Source organism: Lupinus angustifolius, chromosome LG05, assembly GCF_001865875.1.
Source record: "Lupinus angustifolius cultivar Tanjil chromosome LG05, LupAngTanjil_v1.0, whole genome shotgun sequence".
Classification (NCBI taxonomy): domain Eukaryota; kingdom Viridiplantae; phylum Streptophyta; class Magnoliopsida; order Fabales; family Fabaceae; genus Lupinus; species Lupinus angustifolius.
In genome coordinates this window covers 20,121,300-20,143,999 of record NC_032013.1, presented here as the reverse complement: position 1 = coordinate 20,143,999, position 22,700 = coordinate 20,121,300, and the positions used below count along the sequence as shown (strand labels likewise).

Here is a 22,700-nt window from a genome sequence, read left to right as displayed (position 1 = left end):
CTTTGCATTATCCCCTCAATCGGTATCCATATTCCATAGCCCATTTCATTCACCAGCAATTTTATGCTACCTGCTACTATCACAAATATTTTTTGCTTGAGTGTAAATTAATTAAAATAAAGTTGAACTATTCAAATGGATTGAAAATAAAGCAAGTTTTTCAGGAATTGGTGGACATGAGTCTATGACATTTAGCTTTCCTTAGTTAGGCAATCTGTCAGTTTTAAATGTTGTCAGTTTGGCACCATAGTAGGCCCTTCTGTCTATAACCATGATATTTGAAATATTGTAAACTTACAAAGTCACATTTATTTATTTTGGGTACATAACATCACATACATTTTATATTGCTGATTTCTGATAATGCATCTCGCCTACCATTATTTTGGCCTAGCCAGCTTGAATGTCACTTCATATATGAATAATTACATTTAGGGTAAAGTAATGTGCCATTAAGCTACTGTTATAGTAGTTTTGCATGAGACCATAAATTCAATTTCCCTCGTGATGTTAATATAAAAATCATTCATTTCAATTGTAAGTTTGATTTGAAGTTTCCCATTCTCTAGAGAAAAGAGGTTGGGTTATGATATATGTAAAGCTTTTTTAACATTAGTAACATATCATGCATCATTATGGTATTATTCAAATGCTCATTCCATCCATTCGATCCATGTAGTCAATTTTATATAGTATAATTATCAAGAATGAATAATATATAGATTTTGTATAAATTTTGTAATTTCAATAAACACCTATTTCTATTAGTTTGTGTATCCCATCTGAAGTAGCATATGATTGCTTTACCTATTTTGGTGATTGATCTATTAGTATTAAGATTTCAATTCGTGCATGGGTTTCAATCAATCTCAGAATTAGAGGTAGGAATTAAAGGGATCACTTAAAAAACAAAATACACTAGGCAATTGAAATCACAACTTGAAACTGTAAAAATTATTATTAAATTTGTAATGTACTCCTATTATTAATTAATAATTTAAACTCACTACAATCACCATAATTATATTAATGTGTGGGTGATGTTTTGATTGTGAAATGAGTGCTAAAGAAGCCTAGAAGAGCATGCATTCTTCATGCCTTCTAAGTCCAAACCAGGATGTCAGAGAATTGAAGTATATTATTTATTTTTGTCATTGTTAATACTATTCAGATGTTATCAATCTTAGCTATAACTCACAATTATTATTTGTATGTTATTAAGGGCTTCTCCGATGTGGGAAAAGTTGTCGTTTGAGATGGATCAATTATCTCAGACCTGATGTAAAGAGAGGCAATTTTACAATAGAAGAAGAGCAATCCATAATAAAGCTACATAACGACTTTGGAAACAAGTAAGTTTTATAGTCACTCAAATCACAAAGATACTTTATTGTAATCCTATTTTGGTTTTATTTTTATTTTTTCAAAACTTTAATGGTACGCACTAACAACGTTATTTTATGAAATTATACATTACATATATAAATAATAGTGAATGATATGTTGACAAAACTTTTTTTTACTCTTTTTATTTTTGGGCATTGCCTTATCTAAGTATGGCTCTAAACAAATTGGTTCAGGTGGTCAAAGATTGCATCATGTTTACCTGGTAGGACAGACAATGAGATCAAGAATGTTTGGAACACTCACTTAAAGAAAAGATTAATTGTCAAAAGTTCAGAATCTAGTGCAGATGAATCCAAGATGGAATCATCAATAACTTCCTCATCTTCATCTGAATCATTTTCCACTAATGAGGAACCAAATCTAGCTAAGACAATTCCTAATAGTGAATTAAATGAGCAAGCATTCCAAGTTACAATGAATGAGAAAATTGAACATGATTCAGAAAAACATGTTTCCAATGAAGTCATTAGCATCATTGAGGACCCAAAAGATTCATCAACTTATTCATTCTCTTTTGTTGAGTCAAATATCCTTAACTCAAACCATATCGTTCCCTTCACACAAGAACAACAATTGTGTTCTCCATTAACCTATCTAGGACCTTATAATATTGACAATAATAATATTAATAATACATTACAAGAGGTTGATAAACCAAACAATTTGATTGAAATACCATGGGATTCAGATGAAGATTTTTGGAAGTTGATAGATAACTTTGAATCATTGCAATCAAGTGAAGTCCAATTAGAAGGGGACCCATCTAACCAAACACCAAATCATGTACAAGAGAGTGTTCAAGATGGTGAAAACATGAAGTGGACCCATGAGTTTGATAATGAGTTTGGTGAAAGAAACGAGTCTAATAAGGACCAGTTTCTACCAAAGAATTATGCAGCTGAGCTAGGAGTGGACCCTCATACATTTGATTTTGATGTTATGGAAAAGCCAGAATCTGAACTAGACTTGAGAAATATTCAATTATGGCTCATGGCATGAAAATTAATACTAGTATTTAAGTTTATACAAAGTACTTGGACAAAAAGTCCATTTATGAATCATGAATTTGTTATTTACGTATATTGGTAAATAAATCAAGTTATTGATTAGTCTATTCTGATGTATGATAGCTAGGTTTCATGATTTATCTCCAAAATCAAGTTAGGATAGATTTTATGTAGATTGAAACACAAATATATGTAGTTTACCTATCATCAAGACTATGGAATGTATTGAATAATAAATTAATTGTTGGTAAACAACAACTATCATACACTTTTGCAAAGTGGGTAGGTGATAATCTCCACTTACTACCACTACTGTGACATCTTTTCTTCATGTTCACACCATTTGAAGAATTTGAACAACCTTAACTCAATGAACCCATTGAACCTAAAGTGTAGGGCTAGCTAATCAATGAACCCATTGACCCTAAGTGTTTACTCAAGTCAATACATACAAATAAGAAAACAAATGCAAAGGGATCAAAAAGAGAATATCTAAATCACTAATTGAAGAGAGAAAAATAGAGACATAAATGAGTTTCATTTTGTGCAATATCAATATAAAATATTTTACACTACTATTGAAGAATTTAATATACATATACGAGAAGTGTAAGTATTTTTTACACTGTCAGTACAACATTCATCATTTATCTGTTAATTACTGTTAACTCTTAAACAAAAGTAACACAAATTAACAATGAATGGTATATTGACAGTATGAAAAACTTTACATGAATAATATATAGATATCAAACTCATTATTCAATCATACATCATTACATATGTGTGTATTTATCATCTTAGGAGTAAATATATTCAGTTTTCCTATAAGTTTTGTCATATTAAATCTTATATCTATACTTAGATTTGTTAATAGCGTAGCTAAAAGAATTACAACACTTATATTATCATATTACAATTAAGTTCAAAATAAATTAGTGGTCATTATGCATAGGACAAGGTAATGATTGGGACAAATCTTACCAAACTGGAGTTAGCATGAGGTTGTTGTCATGTTAGGCTACTTTCTCATTGAGTTCATGACACTTTAGTTACCCAATGAAGAAAGTAAAATTCAGGTCGACTACTGTTGTCATTTGAAATGGGTGAATAGTCAACTTCAATAAATGTACAGTATATTTGATTTTACTTTATAAATCTTAGAAGTAAAGCATTGATTTGATCAAAGCTATGGTGAATTATGTTGTTATTGTACATTAGCTCATTACCAACGACTTTGACTTATTATTCACATGCCAGTCAATTTGGTTTTGTTTAGTGTTAGTAATGAAATGTGAGTGAATTATATATTTGAGAAAGAAAATTGGTTAAATTAAAGAAATTATATGTGGATGAAGAAAATATAACCTGAAGGTTATCAATTAGATGTAGTGTTTGGTTTGTTTATATGTTTAGTTGGTTTAATTTATTACTCTTGTTGGTGAACATCTCCATGATCTTGTGCTCCACGCTATGCCCTAATAATTGGTATTAGTGGAACACGTATTAAAGATATATGATAGGTTATTTTGGAAGATGATAATTGGTTAGAAAGTAAAGAATTAGCAAGTTAGGTTTATGTTAGTTACTTGCTTTACAAACTTTCTTTTCATTCTTTTCTCTTGTATAAATAAGTCATATTGGTTCAGTTCTTATTCAATCAATTCAATTCATTCAATGAGAATATTATCATCAATCTTTGTTTCTCATTCTTCTTTCTTTAAGTTTCTTTAAGCTTTCTTTTATACACTTCTTAATTCATCAAGAAGCTTTCTTTTCCTGACTCTTACCACATTTTAACATGGTATCAGAGCATAATTATTCGACCGCTTTCGCTTATGCTTTTATCGTTCCAAGATTCAAGAAAGAATCATCATCATGCATCAATCATCAAAGTGAGGAATCTTGCATATGGCTAAGGATGGTGATGATCATAGCGTAAATCAAGGGGGTGTAGGTGGACTACCTTGTTGAAGTGATCCATCACTAATCTTCACCCGAGACTTGGTTGCTTATGTTCAAGGAGGTCTTTTACAAGGAAATGCTTCCGATTATGGCTTCATCATTCCAAGATTCAACATTTATCATCATTCATCATCAATTTATCATATACAAGATTAAATCCTTTTCTTATTCTTCATCATTAACCCCTCTTTCTTATTCATCATAGAAGCATCTCATTAGGATCAAGATTCTGATATGTTCTCTCTTTCATCATTAATGGTTGGTTCATTTCTGTCCATGATGGTTAAGCTCGGATATAACTTTTGTCATGAATGATTAAGCATTGGATGGGTAGCTTCTGTCCATAGTGGTTAAGCAAAGATACAACTTATGCTATGGATTGTTAAGCGTTTGATGATATAGCTTCTGCCATGGGTGGTTAAGCGTTGTTATTACTTCAAATCAAGCTTCAAATCAATTCCAAGCTGGAGAGTAAAAAAAATTTCACTCACCAGCTTGAAGGGGATATTAAAGATATATGATAGGTTATTTTGGAAGATGATAATTGGTTAGAAAGTGAGGAATTAGCAAGTTAGGTTTATGTTAGTTACTTGCTTTATAAGCTTTCTTTTCATTTTTTCTCTTGTATAAATAAGTCATATTGATTCACTTCTTATTCAATCAATTCAATTCATTCGATGAGAGCATTATCCTTGTATAAATAAGTCATATTGGTTCAGTTCTTATTCAATCAATTCAATTCATTCAATGAGAATATTATCATCAATCTTTGTTTCTCATTCTTCTTTCTTTAAGTTTCTTTAAGCTTTCTTTTATACACTTCTTAATTCATCAAGAAGCTTTCTTTTCCTGACTCTTACCACATTTTAACATGGTATCAGAGCATAATTATTCGACCGCTTTCGCTTATGCTTTTATCGTTCCAAGATTCAAGAAAGAATCATCATCATGCATCAATCATCAAAGTGAGGAATCTTGCATATGGCTAAGGATGGTGATGATCATAGCGTAAATCAAGGGGGTGTAGGTGGACTACCTTGTTGAAGTGATCCATCACTAATCTTCACCCGAGACTTGGTTGCTTATGTTCAAGGAGGTCTTTTACAAGGAAATGCTTCCGATTATGGCTTCATCATTCCAAGATTCAACATTTATCATCATTCATCATCAATTTATCATATACAAGATTAAATCCTTTTCTTATTCTTCATCATTAACCCCTCTTTCTTATTCATCATAGAAGCATCTCATTAGGATCAAGATTCTGATATGTTCTCTCTTTCATCATTAATGGTTGGTTCATTTCTGTCCATGATGGTTAAGCTCGGATATAACTTTTGTCATGAATGATTAAGCATTGGATGGGTAGCTTCTGTCCATAGTGGTTAAGCAAAGATACAACTTATGCTATGGATTGTTAAGCGTTTGATGATATAGCTTCTGCCATGGGTGGTTAAGCGTTGTTATTACTTATCTCATTAGGATCAAGATTCTGATCCGTTCTCTCTCTTTCATCATCAATGGTTGGTTCGCTTCTGTCCTTGATGGTTAAGCTCAGATATAACTTCTATCATGGATGGTTAAGTATTGGATGGGTAGCTTCTGTCCATAGTGGTTAAGCAAAGATACAACTTATGCTATGGATTGTTAAGCGTTTGATGATATAGCTTCTGCCATGGGTGGTTAAGCGTTGTTATTACTTCAAATCAAGCTTCAAATCAATTCCAAGCTGGAGAGTAAAAAAAATTTCACTCACCAGCTTGAAGGGGATATTAAAGATATATGATAGGTTATTTTGGAAGATGATAATTGGTTAGAAAGTGAGGAATTAGCAAGTTAGGTTTATGTTAGTTACTTGCTTTATAAGCTTTCTTTTCATTTTTTCTCTTGTATAAATAAGTCATATTGATTCACTTCTTATTCAATCAATTCAATTCATTCGATGAGAGCATTATCATCAATCTTTGTTTCTCATTCTTCTTTCTTTAAGCTTTCTTTTATACACTTCTTGATTCATCAAGAAACTTTCTTTTCATGGCTCTTACCACATTTTAACAACTCGCCTAATAAAACTAAGACTTGGTTGTTTGATTTATTTGAGATGAGTATTGAAGATAATAGTCATTGATGGATCCAAATGTTGGATCCATTGTATTGAAAGATACCACTAGACATGGGCTCTAAATAACATGATCAGATTACTCGAGAGACTACTTGATAGAAAAATATACTCTAAAATGTGAGATGTAGGATAAAATATATATGTTGTAGGATCGGCTAAAATGTGTTTATTTAAGCTTAATTTTTTTTAGAAATAATAGTAATATTGCAGGTCTAATTAAGTAAAATTCTAGCATAAGATGTTTATACTTATCATTTATATTTGAATTTATATCTTAATTAATTTTTTATTTCTTTTTAAAAAGTAAATGTAATTAAAATCACAAACTAAAATCGGTGCATAAACATGCTAACTCATGAAATCTGACCCAATTTTATCATATTTATATTGTTGTTGAAGCACTTATCTGATTCTCATTCGATAACCAAATCTTTCATCTCTTTAAATTATTACACTAGATATCGTAATTAACAACAGTCAATCATCAACAGCGTTTTCTTGGGATGACGATGTTAAAAATGAGACAGAAGAACATCAATAACGCACATTAAAGCAAGCTTGTTAATTTGGGTAGGTGGATACAACTTTAACAGCGCAGTATTAAAAAAGTGATGTTGAACATCAATGATGTTAGCGCTGGCTTGAATGAGTTATGTTTAAGAGTGTAATTTATAAGAAGCATTGTTAATGTACATTTATTCCATAATGCATGATTAAAGAATCGTTGTTGAAAATGACATAGTAACAACACTTTCTTAAATGTGTGATGTTGCTTGTATACGATATTTTACATATAAGAAAAATTAATGGTATAATATTTTATGCATCTCTTCTTTTCTATGCAAATTCTTTGTTTTCATAGAAAAATTAATTGGTTGCACATCTTCCAAGGACGACGATAATGATTCTCTTTCCATTTGAATTTATATATGTTGTGGTTCACTCCATGTTTTTTAATATATGTTATTCTGTTTCAGTAAGTGTGTTTTTATAGATTATTTTTTTATTCCTTTATATAATTTTTTGTACTTGTATTTGTCTAATTAATCATTGTCTCCTTTTATAATTAGTCATGATACCTAAAGAGAATGAGATAGGAGGAAGAAAAAACAAAGAAACTCAAAAGAGATCAATACAAGGCGCAAAGAAAAAAAGGGAAATTTTGTGAAAAATAATAGAAAAAAAATATTCTTAATCAATTTTTCAATAATCTTCAATCTCTATGTTTAATTTCTTAGAGCAGAGATTTGAATATAATTTTGCAAGGAAATTCTAATTTTTTAATTTTGTTTTTAAGCTTCTTAACGGCTACAAAGGACGATGAGTGAGACTATGTGGAATGTGTTAATTATATTATGCACTTAGGGGATGATTTCTTTGAGTGATCAGGGGCATTTTGAAGAAATTATTTTTTTAGTTGTTTTTATTTTTTTAATTTATCATGAACATTATACTTTGCCAGTATTTTGACAACAATTAATGTATTTTGATAACAACGAACTTTGACACTTTGAATGAAATTTTACCTTTTTATTTGTTCGACTGATGATTAGGGGCACTTTAATTTAAAGAATGAACAATTCTTTTGGATGTTAATTTCTATTTTATAATTATTTATTTGGATGGTTGTATTTTAGCAGTTCCATATTAATAAGCACAATAAACAAATTAACAATACTTAATGTTTAATATTTTTTGGATATTTTGGTGACGTTGTATTTTGTGGAAACATTCATTAACCAAAAGTGACATTATATTTTGGCAATTATTATTAATATAATATGTATTGTTGACATCGCACCTTTAAGAAATCATTAACAGTGCAACTTTAAGAAATCGACGTTAATTTAAATTCATTAACAACACAAATTTAAGAAAACACTGTTAATTTGGACTGGACGTTGTATTAAGAGTTCACTTGAATGAATTCAGTTTAACGGTACACAAGATAACACTGTTAATTAGAATCTATTCAACATCGCATAATCGAGGAAGCTTTGCTTTGTTGATGTGTTATGAATTGAGTTGTCAAAAGCTGGATTCATCATGGTGAAAAGTTGGATTCCCCTGAATGTTTAACAGCGCTTTCTCACGCATCATTATTGAATAAGTCATATCAACAACATATCATTTAATATGCATTTTTTGAATATGTCATATTAATAGTGATTGCTTGAGAAAACATTATTGAATTATTACTACATTTTAAATATCTAAAAGTTCAATTCCCTCTACACTCTCATACTTAATCGAACAGAAAACCTCAAACTCTCATAAAAACTCATACTCTTTGAAAACCTCAAAAAACTTCATCAATGGCTTCCCAAAGTGGTGATCATAGTTCTCACAATGGTGACGAAACTACACCAAATCCACAAGACAAGCAAATCGTTGTTCATAAATGAACTCCCTGTGGAATGACTTCCATGAATAATGTCATTTGTGCAAGAAGTAAGGAAGTGGAGATAAAAGTTGAATGGAACTCAAAAGGCCAACCATTAAACTCGAAGGGTGGAAACACATTGGTTAGCTACATTGGGGTCATTGGTAGGCAAAATGTGCTGATAACATTCAACAAATGGACTGATGTTAGGTTGAATGTCGTCAAGAAGCATTTCTGGATGAAATAACATTAAGTTTCTATGTATGTGTTTTTGTGTTTAGGCAGTAAGGTCGTGATTAGGTAGTGTGTTTTTTTTGTATTTTCATGCAATGCACAAATATGTATTTGCATGCAATGTACGTATATGTGTTTGCATGCAATATAATGTATATGTGTTTTTATGCAAGATATATGTATTTTTTGTGTATTCATGCAATGTATGTGCTTTCATGCAATTTATATGTATTAATGTATTTTAATTTCAGTCAACTTTTGATGCTGGTGAGGAGCATAAGGATTATATCCTTAAATCTGCCGACAAAGCTACAATTCAAAACTAATGACGAAAAATGTATCAGAGATGCTGATGGCAATGTCAACCTCAAACCTCCAAAGAAATATGCAAATGTCATTGAAGTTGAGGATTGATAGGTTTTTGTCACAACATGCACACAAGACAAGTCTTTCTTGATAAAATCATCTTCTTTGTATTGACTTTATTCTTATATATGTTTTTGTATATACATATATATGATTGCTGATGTTAACGTTGTTTGTTTTTTCATAAAGTAATTAATGAAAACTGCAAGAGGGCATCTAAGCCTTTGTATCCATACCGAGCTTCTCGAGCGGGGGATAGAGGAATCGAGGAAAAATTGTAAGTATTATTAATTTGTAAGTACATTATTGATTATGTTTAGTATTCATATATCTAATTACGTTATTATTGGTTATATTTTGGCAACTGGAAAACAAAAGTAATACACCTTTGATTCCACATGGAGTAGAACTCGATGTTCTATGGGTGGATGCCCGTAAGAACAAGGATGGTGTCATCGATAATGAACAAGTTCAAGAAGTGGCAAACCATGTTGTAAGTGCTCATTTTTAATTATACTTGATTTCCATATTTTATTTATCAATTTGATTAATTAATTTTTTCTTCTTGATTTGTCAGGTTGACCTAAAAGAAAAGGAGGCGCAGCCGGATAGTCGCATTTTGCTTGATAAGGCATTATGATTGCCTCGGTACCCTGATCGTATCTAGGGTGAGGGATTTGAGGTTAACTAGCGAACATTTGTACCACATCCAAAGCATGCAACCAAAGCCCAAATGAGGCAGGTTCAAAATCATTTGGAGAGCCTCATGCAATGGTTCAACGACTTTGAGCAATCAATGAAGGTGAACGAAGCTGAGTGGCAACTACTAGCTACTAATGTTGGCATTGTTCCTTCAACCATCAATGAGAGTTGCACACCTGCTCCTTACAACATTCTCATTCTGATTCTTATTCCTTAAGTAATTTAGTTAACTAATTTTAATTTATTTGTCATTTAGTTTATTGTCTTAAATTAATTATATGTTTTAACTACCATATAGGGAATCAATGCTTGCAAACGTTTCCTAGATATCCCATCTAGCTGAGTGGTAGGTGATGGGAAAGTGTACAACTCAGCCGATGCTATGTTGCATAAGGCACGTATCCCACATCATTATGTGAAGGTCTCGATTGATGTTGCAATCGATGATAATGCATTGCTGCTAATTCCTCTCGATGATGATAACTTCAAGGTTGTATAAATTAAAATCTGTTAATGGATAGACTAGTAAGAGTGTTACAGACTTGCTTGCACTTCTAAAGGATATGTTGCTGGAAGATAATGTGTTTCCTTCTTAAACCTATGATGCAAAACAAATGCTACGCTCTTTTGGCATGGGCTACACTAGGATACATGCTTGTGAAAATGATTGCATCTTATTTTTAATGAGTATGTTTCACTAAATTTTTGTCCTAAATATAATGCATGACGATAAGACTAAATTCCTAGAAAGGTTCTATGGTTTTTTCCTATCCAAGCAAGCTTCAAGCGTATGTTTAGCAATGCGAAAGATGCAAAGAAGTTGATATGGCATGATGAAGAAATGATTAAAGATGGTAAGCTTCGACATCTTGCAGATTCTCCTCAATGGAGAAAAATTGATCATGACTATCCAAATTTTGGTCAACAATCAAGAAATCTACACCTTGCATTGTCAACAAATGGAATTAACCCACATAGTATTCAAAGTTATTCTCAAAGTACATGGTCAATGATGTTGGTGATATGCAACATACCTCATTCTCTATGCATGAAGTGCAAATATGTGATGTTATCTATGTTAATTTGTGAACCTAATCAATCAGGAAATGACATAGATATATATTTGGCTCCATTAATTGAAGACATGAAGGAAATGTGGGAGACAAACATAGATATATATTATACGTATATGGAAAAAAGATTCAATTTGAAGACATTGTTTTCGGCACAATCAGTGATTTCTCTATCTATCATAATCTGTCTGAATATAGTATAAAAGGACATTTTATATGTCTTGCATGTGAAGACAATACTCATTCAACGAGGTTGGAACTAAGAAGAATGTCTTCCTTGGCCATCGTAGATTTTTGTATTCAGATTATCACCATCGACGATGGAGAAAAGCATTTGATGGGAACAATGAAGAAGGTCGTGCACTTTTGTCGTTGACAGGTGACCAATTATTTTAAAAGCTAAAGAGTTTGATTAATAACTTTGGTAAACATTTTGCAAGAGAAATGGTCACAAATGGGTGGAAGAAAATGTCAATCTTCTTTGAATTACGATATTGAAGTTCATAATATGTAAGACATTTCCTCGATGTTATGCATATTGAAATAAATGTGTTTGAAAGTCTCTTTGGTGCCTTACTCAATATCCCTGGTAAGACCAAAGATGACTTGAATGCAAGGTTGGACTTGGTTAGTTTGTGAATAAGAAAGAAATTGGAGCCGATAATGAAGGGAAAACGTACATTTCTACCTCTAGCAACTTATACTTTGTCGAAGAAGGATTTTTGTAAATTTCTTCATGGTGTTAAATTTCTAGAGGGATACTTTTCTAACATTCAGAACCTCGTATCAATGAAAGACCTCAAGTTAAAAGGTCTTAAGTCTCATGATTAACATATACTTTTGAAGCATTTCTTGCCTATAAGAATACGGTAAATTCTACTTAAAAAAGTTCGAGGAACCATACCTAAGTTATGCTTCTTCTTCAAAGAAATTTGTAGCAAAATGATTGACCCTGAGAAATTACATGCATTGCAAAGACAAATTATTTTAACTTTGTGTGATCTTGAAATGTATTCCTCACCTTCTTTTTTGACACAATGGTTCATCTAAGCATTCATCTTGTTTGAGAGACACAACTATGTGACCCTTTCTATATGATATGGATGTACCTCTTTGAGCGTTATATGAAGACATTAAGAGGGTATATGAAGAATCAATCAAGACTTTAAGGTTATATTGTCGAGCGATATGTTGTTGAAAAAGCTCTTGATTTTTGTACCAGATACCTTAATGATGCTGATTTCATAGGTCTTCCAAAGCTTCGGTGTGCAAAAAACATTTGGTGAATGTATTATTGGGAATAAAATATTGACTATAACACCAACCGAATTGGAGCACACACATTTATATGTTTTACATAATGCCAACGAGGTTGAGTCATATATTGAAAGACACAAAGAGATGCTAAGGAAGTTTTACCCAAGTAAGAATGAAATTTGGATTTCCAAATAGCATAATCGTTGTTTCATAAAGTGGCTAAAAATCACATTGATGAGGAGTTAAATATAAATGCATATTCGGTTTCTGAAACATTGAAATGGTTCGCCAATGGTCCAAGTATTCATGTCTTATCCTACACTAGTTACCTAATTAATGAGTTTATATTTTATACGAAAATACAAGATGATTAAAGTAAAATGCAAAATAGTGGTGTGACTCTTGTTGCTCGAACTTTACACATGTCAAGTGCAAAAGATATAAACCCAATATATGTGAACATGTCATACTTTGGGGTGATTGAACGAATATGAGAATTGGATTACACAATGTTACGAATGTCGATTTTTTGTTGTATGTTGGTTGATAATAACAATGACTTCCGAGTTGATGAGTTAAGGTTCATGCAGGTGGATCTTAATAGGTTAGGTTATAAAGATGAGTCATTTATTCTAACATCACAGACCCAACAAGTATTTTATGTTAGTGATCCAGCTGATATGAAATGGTTCATTGTTCTTTTAACTAACAAAATAATCGTCAATAATATTGATGACCAAGAATATGAAGATATTGATGGTGAAGATGATCATTTTTGGGACATATCAGTCGCCTGAGAGCGGACTAACTATGGATAATAATTTATACACAAGAGATGATCAAGATGAAAGGTTTTTGGTGAATCAATATGTTCCTCCAAACAATGATGATATAACAATCTAAAAACAATCAAAGAAAAAGAAAAAGTAGATGCATGTAGTCTTTCTATAATTACAGTTTAATTTTGATTATTTGTAATTTTCATAATTTTGTTTGTTTGTAATTTACATAATTTTTTGTTTGGAATTATGTACTATGCCAAAACATAATTGACATGATATTCATTGTTTGTAGTTTGTATTGTATTGATGTTAATAAAACAAACTTTTGATCTATGTTAATGTGTTTGTGCTGTTGATAATGTATAAATGTATATGATGTTAAGAATGTATGTGCTGCTAATGAATGTATATGCAGGTATTAATGTGTACAAATCAACAACGAATTTTAGGGGAAACTCTAACATACATTGTTGTAAATGATTAATACAACAACGCTTTTTATAGACTGCGTTGTTGTATATATTTAATATAAAAGCACTCTTTGTGTTATGTGATGTTGTGTTAAGGTGATGTTTGAGAATATTTATGAATAATACAACAGTAATATTTTAAGTATTTGTTGTTATATATATATATGCAATACAAGCATAAACGCCGTTAATTATGCCTATATATTGCGTTGTTTATATATAAAATATATGGCAACGCTTTTTGTATAGATGTGTTGTTGTATATATGCAATACAATAGCATATAATAAACGTTATTAATCATGATAATATACTATTACGGTCAAACAGAAAGTACCAGAAAGTATTGTTATATATCTAAGATACATGATGTTGAACTACAACTCTGGCGTAGTAAAGCAAACGATTTTATTGCTATGTCACTCGTAACAATTGTCCTATTCCAAGTGTTGAGTAGTCTAGTTATTACCCAAAGTATTATATTAATATAAAGGGTACAATAATTTTTCTCTTCTAGATAATGTATCAGTAGTGCTCGAATGGTCATGACTTCTATTGATTCATCTATTGCAGTATGGACACGCTTAAACAAACAATATGTTAATTGCTATTGTACTCATATTATGTTTCTGAAAGATCATCTTGCTGATTACCTTCGTTTGATTCAAGTCAATGGCGATAAGCCACACTTATTGGTCATCCAAGTGATGATATAGATCTTTTTACTGCTTCTCTAAATAGTATTGGATCCTCTTTCTTTTCGTGAGTTCTCTACTTCGATTCATACCAGGGACACTCCATTTTCTGTGTTTGGTGAAATCTATGATAAACTTGACAATAATCAACAAATATTTTTCTATCATGTTGAACTATACGTAACACACTACTCTTGTACACCCATGGGCATCATCTGAGAGGGGTTATTGAAATACTATTTTAATCATCATCTGATTTTCCTAACTAATTGTCATTCATTATCTCAAAATTATTACTAATTTGGTATTATTTTATTTTCTTTCTTATCTGTAAGTTGAAGTTTAAAATTTGTACTCTAGATATACAAATAGTGTATAATTATCATTCTATAATTATGATTAGCAATTATATCCTCTAATATTTCAGAGTTCTGAAGTTAATATATGAGAAATCTATTAGAATTCGAAAATCATAAATAAATAAAAACACCATTCAGCAAAACCAAACCTGTAAGAAATACTATATGAATAAAACGACATCCAAGAGATTGGATGGAGTCCAAAACCTCTATATAGTCTGTAGCAGCAACCATCCCCCACACAAATAGCATGCCAAAAAGAGCACCAAAACTATCACCTAAAATCCTCATGATTCCCTTAGGGTTAGTCTGGAAGTTGGATTTTGGAGGGGAAGGGAGGGGAAGGGAGGGAAAGGGAAGGCTGGGGAGCCATGAAATACACTTATGAGATGGCTCCCAAGCCTTCCCTTTCCCTTCCTTCCCCTCCAAAATCCAACTCCCAAACTAACCCTTAGAGTATGTATGCGAGTTGAGTTTTGGAGGAGAGAAAGGGACAAGTAAGATTTTGGAGACATGAAATATACCTCTGAGATGGCTCTGAAGCCTTCTATTTCTCTTTCATTCTCTCCAAAACCTAACTCGCAAACGGACCCTATAATATGAGGGACTAGAGGGTGAGTTTGACATAATGTGCGGGGGTAAGGTTACAGACATCTATCCTTCGCATACCCCACGAAGTGGGAGCCTCTGCTTTTTTCCTATACGAGGGATTAATAACCTTGGCTGACATTTTATAAATGCTCTTAAGACAATATATCTTGTAAAATTGAAAGAATCATATACAAAAGCTGACCATAATCATGATCACATAGTACAATGTAACCAAAAATCTATTCATTTTGTAACTGACTGCCAGTTTCTTATTATCCCCAAATAAATGTGTTTATGGAATTGCAAAGGTGTGAAAATGTGTGCTATAGCAGCACATTATGAACTAACAGGTTGGGAACAATTCAAACGAATTTGACCTTGAAGTCCAGATAGAACATCAAGGTTAGACATTTTCAGCATAACCCTGGCAAAATCCATTCGGAAGGTTGATCCGTCGTCTGAAGCATAAGCAGAAACTAATCTAGCTGTCTTCTCTGCTGCCATCAACTGCTGATCAGCAAATAATAGTCCTCTTCCTCTTAACAAACTCTGGTAATAGTGAGTGTCAAATGCTGCTCCAGATGACACTGAAGCCGACAATGCTTGCATGTAGGACATGCCTAAATCAGAGTGACTACTCATCTGCTTTGAAACAACAAAGTCGGGAAACTCATCGCTGGTAGTGGTTGTGTTGTCCGGGCAGTTTAGCCACATCTGAAGAAGGAAGTCATGAGGTATGCTGGGGTCTGGCTGCCCTGTGCCCATAAAGTTGTACAGCCTTGGATGAATAAAGTCACAACCAATTTTCCCAATGCTGTGTCCTCCTTGACATTATCACGAAACCGATGGATCTCAATAGTCAGACCAGATTCTATATATTGATGAATGAGACTGATATATAAAGTATAGGAATGGAAAAAGAAAATATTACCAAGAAGGCTGACTGTTTCTCTTTCATTAAATCCTTTAAGGCCGAAGAGGTGCAGTGTCCGGGTGACATTGTCATCTGGTCTGGGAATCTGATTAGTTGCTTCCTCGAAAAATGATCTATGGCTATCCTTCCTGCCTGTTAGAACTGGATAGAAAGGTCCACCAGCCTGCCATAACCATGTACAGAAAGTGAGAAAACATATCACAGGTGCAATACTGCAGAACTTCTAAGTTCTAAGAGTGTAAAACAAGAAGTAAAAAGTGATATTTTTGAAATTTTTTCTACCTCCAATTCTAGGATATGATTAAGGTAGCATTCGGTGAGCGAGTAGAATAGAATGGACTAATGGTCTGTCATATTCTGTTCTCTTTGCTCCTACCCTTTTAGTGGAACCAAAATGTATAACTCTTCAACTCCCTTGTCTTGTTATGTTCCATTTGTAAAATTCATTAAACAAAAAACAAAAAAAACCTATTTTGTTTCTACCCTTTTTAGTAGATGTAGGATAAGTTACCTAAGAATTAAGGGAAAAGGAGTGTACTTGCTTAACTTATGTCTTATGAAGGATAATATTTATAGACAATTGAACTTCAGAAGAGCCTCTGAACAATGAGTCACAGATCAGACAAGGATAAAAATAACAGAAGAGAAAAGAAAATCAGCCGGAAATAGAATCAAAATAAAGTTAAATTAAACATTTAGTGAAGTTATCTATAACTGGCTTTCCAGATGATATAATCTAATGAACAAAGATGACTTAATAAAGAACTCGACAACACAAATAGGGAAATACAAGATGATGTTTCATTCAAAAAATGAAGTAATCCATAAATGCATATCAACATAACTTTGTTGCCTAGAACTCCCAAAACACAGAAACATATCAGCATAGCCATGAATTACAGTTTTCAGGCCTAAAACTAAAGCACAAATGCATCAGGCCTTTAACAGCCAAACCATATTTCTGTTTTCAACTTTTCATTACAAGAAATCCTGAAAAATCCAAATTCATAGCTACTCAAGTTATAGTTACTACCTATCCAAATCAACGAAACCGAAGAAATGAATATGAATCTATGGAACAAACCAGAAGAACGGCATCTCTTGTTGCAAGAGCAAGTATGTCAGCACAAGACACAACTCCTGGACATGCTTGCTCCAACTCCTCCTTAATCATGTCAATTTTGTCGAAACCTTTCAAGGTCTGATTCGGAATAGCCTGCTTCTCAGCTGAACGATTCTTATCACTGTTGCTGTCATCCAACAGTATTGAAGCATCACAGCCCTTATTCATTAACAGTTGAAACTATTAGAACACCAAATTAAATACAGCAGCATTTAACAAATAAGAATTTATAACACAAAGGAACAAGAAAAGTAGAGTTTTTGGGGAGTATAAATAAATTGTGAAACTTTATGATATTCACTATACTACAAAATTAGGATAATGATCTAATCCCAAGTATAAAAGAAGAGCATGTAATTTTTTTTGTTAATAGAAATCCAACTTCATAAGCTAACTTATCAGCTTCTCAAAAAGTCCTTTTTCCCAAAATCACATTCATAGAATCTCAGAGGGTGAGCTTCATTGCTTGCCTATCATAACAGACTCTTCTGTTGCATGATAAGGCTGCTTAGGTCTATCCGCCGAGAGTCAGTCTCGTGGTTAGGTTGCCCTTGTTTTATAAACCTAATAAAACTGAAAATAAGGAATTCAGAAATGCTATCCTAATGATCACGGCCCAAAACAAACCAATGAAAACCCATTTTTTGCACTCCAACTTACCAAGGGGTATTCATCACCTTTTGGTCAAGGAACTAATCTTCTTTCTGGGATCTAGTTGAGCCTTATACCACTAGATCAACACTTGTTGCTAATGAAAACTCAGTTGAATTCAAATAATAAAAAGTCTAAATTAATGATCTTTGAAGCAAAACATAACAACTTTCAGCATGATAAAAAAGAAAGCACGGAACAGAACTTGAATGAAAAAAAAAACAAAGAACTCATGAAAAAAATAGAAACCCCATTTCCACAAAACAAAGAAAGCACAAAACTTTAGTTCAAAAAACAAAGAAAACGAACAGCAGTACCTGAATGAAGCAATCATGGAAAAAAAGACGAAGCAACGCAGGTGAAACATCTCTATGATCAAAGTATATACGAGCAATAGCAGAACGAACAATATCCTGAGCTTGAGGACACGAATCACGATAAAAATCATATACAAGATTGGAGCCATCACGAATTCTATGGTTGAAGGAAAAGGAAGAGTTTGTAGCAGCAAGCATAACAGTGAAAAAAGGATTTGAATGATAAGAATTGTTCTTGAAATATTGAAAGGAAATAGAATCGTACTGAATTTCTGTTTCACTAGTTTCGTTTTCACCATGTGGGTATAGATTGTTAGTGAATGCGAAAGAGAGAAGGATTGGGAGGAGAATTGTGAGTACAAGTGATATCTTGAAACAACACCCCATTTTATTTTTTTTGCAAAGTTCGTTTCTTCTTAGAGAGAGTGAGTGATGGAAGAAGAAGAAGCGGGAAAATAACAACCATGAAGTTCCTATTTAAGTTTTTTGATTCTATGTTACCACTCTAATTATTGTTGATTTAATACTTATATTTATTTTATCATTGGGATTTGAAGTTGAAAATGGATAGGATGATAACTTTATGAATTCACTCGCATCAAGTAGTACATTCAGGCGATGGCCACTATCTTAATCTTATAACTTGTGCCTCGACTAGTAACATCTAGTACCTATCACCCTATCCCGCCATTGACACCTTCATGTCCTCCTAGAGGTTGTTACTAGCAAGTTTCTTAGGGAAAATAATCATGTGCTCCACAATTTTTGCCACTTAATTAAATGTATAGTTTTTTTTGGCAGATCATAAGATTTTAGCACATGAATTGACACAGAAATGTGATAGTCATCGCTATTTATTGAAGTCGGTATTTGTTATTCATAGAAAGGATACAATAGTTTATATATTGTGTTACCACGATCGAATGATAGCTAATTACTTTCAAACTACAGCAGATTTAGTTACAAGTCTAAGTGACTCCACTCCTTAACACTCCATACAAACACATGGACTCTAAGAAGGACAATGAAAAGTTCCCTCTACCTTGATCCAAGCTAAAACAAGGTTGTGAGGAGTAATGAGCCACAAACTAAGCTTTGTTGTTTGACTCTATCCTTGCACCAACGTGTAGAGATATAAGAATATAACAACATTAGTAAATAACTGAGGTATCCCTCACATGGTTCTTTGCTTTTTTGTGCTATATGTAGGAAAATTTAGCTTAAAAGAACTAAGATAGTGGATGAGGTGTGATGGGTACTTTGGCTATTGGAGAATGAAATGCAATAGGTTTGTGAGTAGCTATTTGCAAGAATGGCTCATAGCAAGCAATGATAGAAAATGGAATCTATTCTATATATGATTGAAGCATGATCATATAGTACATTGTACAGTGTGACCAAAATCTGTTTTGAAAGAGTTTTATACAAAAGCTGATCATATATCAGGAACATATAGTATAATATGAACAAAATCTATTTTGTAACTGAATGAATGTCAAGTAATTTTCAGTTGTGGAATCAAATGATAATGGTACCAATGCCACATTTGTGCTATAACAGCACACTCTTGAACCAACAGGTTGGGAATGATTCGAACGAACTTGACTTCCAAGTCCAGACAGAACATCAAGGTTTAGACATTTTCAGCATAACCCATGCGAAAGGTTGATTCGTCATCTGAAGCATAAGCAGAAACCAACCTAGCAGTTTTCTTATCAACCATTAGCTGCTGGTCAGCAAATAGTAGTCCTTTCCCTCGTAATAAGCTCTGGTATTAGTGAGTGTCAAATGCTGCTCCAGACGATGCTGAAGAAGATAATGCTAGCATGTATGAATCCCCAAGTCAGAATGGCTACTCACCGGCTTTGAAACCACAAAGTCGGCAAATTCATCGGTGCTGGTGTTTATGTTTTCAGGGAAGTTCAGCCTCATCTGAAAAAGGGGGTCAGGAAGTATGTTGGGGTCTGGCTGCCCTATGCCCTTACGATTGTGTCCTCCATCGCATGATCAAGAAACCAATGGATCTCATTAGTCAGACTCAGTATTATCATGGACCACATTGAAAAAATGGAAAAGGTATAAACTACCAAGAAGGTTGACTGTTTCTCTTTCATTAAATCCTCTACGACTGAAGAGATGTAATCATTGAAGTGTCTAGGTGACATTTCTTCCTCAAAAAATGAAGCATCACAGCCCTAATTGAATAACAGTCCAAGCAATTAGAACACCAAGTATAAAGAACCTGTAAAACTAAAGCCATAGCAGAATATCAAAGCTCCTAAAGAGAAGAAACTTCTAAATACAGAAATATAGATCAACAATAGCTACAAACTAAAAACATCATAGTACCAAGTAATCAAGAACCATTTGAATCTGCATAATAAAAATATTAAAGTTAAGATCATTGAAGCAGAACACATTAAAACACTCCACAGAAATGAAAATCAGTAGAAGGAATCAAGAAAAATGGCACACTGCTGAAAACGTTGTAAAACCACAATCAATACCCATTTGAAGTTAGATTATAAAAAAACTACGTTTATGATCATGGAAGCAAAATCAAATAAAAATAACCCACAAACAAAAAAACCAATTTAGACAATTGGATATATATTTGATCAGGATTTTACAAAAATAAAATTACAGAAGTAGCAACAAATTACTAAAATTCATCTTTTTTTCAATAATATTTTTTAGCTTCTCAAAAAATTACTTTCGCCAAAATAACTTTTTAGAATCCTTTTTCCCAAGCCTAAACAAACTGATGAAACAATAAATGCTACACTAATGAACACAATGCAACACCAAGCAATGAAGTCAAGACCCATTTGAATTCAGATAAAAAAAAGTCTAAATTTACAATCTTTGAAGCAAAACACAGAACCCCATGTAGATAAAAGAAAAACCCCATTTCCACATAATAAATAAAGCACTAAACTTTAAAGAGAAAAGTAGAAAACAAAGAAGAAAAAAAGCACCGGTACCTGAATGAAAGATGAGACATCTCATTCTACTGGTTCCTTCGTTATCATTAGGAAGAAGAATAAGAGGCGCGGGAAAGAGTTTGGAATTTGGGTCGTTGTACAAATTAAGTTTCGGTTATTCGCACTTCACAATTTTGTATAATTGATGGAAGAAGTTATGTATAGAATAAGCAAATATCATTTTCTGAGTTGACTTCTAAGTAGAATATATGGTGATGTTAAAGTTAATATATAACACTAATAAAATATAACTTTGTTCAAACTAGTCCTAGTTATTAACTGTAAATGAGGAATATTACAAAAACATGATATACTTTATAAGATCTTCAGTTTCATGATGTAGAAGTTGAAGTTAAGAGTGACACAGGAAACAACAACCATGGACTACGATTGAGGGGAGTGTGATGGAGGATGAAGAGAGATGGTAATTTATATGAGATATATCTGAAGTATGAATTGGGCAACTTATACATAATCAGAGTAAAGATTTATATACAATGAGTATGTCATTTGTTTTGTATTCATTCCTTATAACTATTTGATAATATTAAAAACGCGAGATTAGCCTTGATAAACTTGAATCAAACGGAAATAATTTAATTTGGTTCAATTGATCAAATTGATTGAATAAGCTCATACAAACTTAAATCTCCACATGTTGCTTAAATCTCCACATGTTGCTTAAATCTCCACATGTTGGTATTAGATAAAGGGCAAGGTAGTTTTTGTCCTTGGTGTGGTTCTCTTTGTAAATAGTATTGGAGGCAATGCATACTAGCACAAACTAGAGAGTATTTGGTTTCATTGAAGTTTTTCCCATTACCAACTAGTTGCTGTGTAATTTTATTTTAAAAAAAAAAGAATTTCACTTTGACAACTGTCTATTATCCAAGGTGAGAAATTCTTATATTAACATGCTGTATCAAATTCAAGTGCACTTTACATTTGACATCATTAATTAATAAACGATTGCATGATTAGTATGTCACAAACAGGGTAGATATTGTTCTGAAACAAGTATACAAGTATGAAAGTTCATACAATATTGGGTTGTTAAGACTTATTGCTATTGTTGTCATTAACAAAAAAAATTGGTACTACTAAGGGTATCCTTCACCCTTTCGGGTAAGTATCTAATATCTTTCAGAGTACATGACTGTCCCTCCTAACAAGTGTTGCTCTAAGGAATCGAACATTTAACATTTTGTTCATTTTAGGGATCTAACAAATTCTTCCAAACCAACACTTTGTTGGTTGTAATTAACAAATTGGAGCAATG

At 32.5% G+C, this 22,700-nt stretch overlaps 2 protein-coding genes across 2 annotated transcripts; one reads left to right on the top strand and one right to left on the bottom strand.

The window, feature by feature from the left end:
- Nucleotides 1,095–2,666, top strand: LOC109347058 (myb-related protein 315-like). Its single transcript, XM_019586788.1, has 3 exons — nucleotides 1,095–1,119; nucleotides 1,223–1,352; nucleotides 1,581–2,666. The coding sequence occupies exons 1-3, from the start codon at nucleotides 1,095–1,097 to the stop codon at nucleotides 2,404–2,406; spliced, it is 981 nt and encodes a 326-aa protein (XP_019442333.1). The 3' UTR covers nucleotides 2,407–2,666.
- On the bottom strand, nucleotides 15,692–18,938 carry LOC109348008 (putative Peroxidase 48). The gene is made up of 4 exons (XM_019588180.1): nucleotides 18,438–18,938; nucleotides 17,431–17,628; nucleotides 16,344–16,509; nucleotides 15,692–16,236 (listed from the first exon to the last, which is right to left on the bottom strand). Exons 1-4 carry the CDS (start codon nucleotides 18,822–18,824, stop codon nucleotides 15,749–15,751), a joined length of 1,239 nt encoding a protein of 412 aa, XP_019443725.1. The 5' UTR covers nucleotides 18,825–18,938; the 3' UTR covers nucleotides 15,692–15,748.

What these genes read in the sequence shown, in the direction of transcription:
- LOC109347058 (XM_019586788.1), top strand. Translation starts at nt 1,095, where the DNA reads ATGCCTTCTAAGTCCAAACCAGGAT. An exon ending in TTCTAAGTCCAAACCAGGAT is followed by an intron (nt 1,120 to 1,222) that starts GTCAGAGAATTG and finishes TATGTTATTAAG; the next exon opens with GGCTTCTCCGATGTGGGAAA. An exon ending in CATAACGACTTTGGAAACAA is followed by an intron (nt 1,353 to 1,580) that starts GTAAGTTTTATA and finishes AAATTGGTTCAG; the next exon opens with GTGGTCAAAGATTGCATCAT.
- LOC109348008 (XM_019588180.1), bottom strand. Translation starts at nt 18,824, where the DNA reads ATGGGGTGTTGTTTCAAGATATCACTTGTACTCACAATTCTCCTCCCA. An exon ending in CAAGAGATGCCGTTCTTCTG is followed by an intron (nt 16,510 to 17,430) that starts GTTTGTTCCATA and finishes TGGTTATGGCAG; the next exon opens with GCTGGTGGACCTTTCTATCC. An exon ending in AGAAACAGTCAGCCTTCTTG is followed by an intron (nt 16,237 to 16,343) that starts GTAATATTTTCT and finishes GATAATGTCAAG; the next exon opens with GAGGACACAGCATTGGGAAA.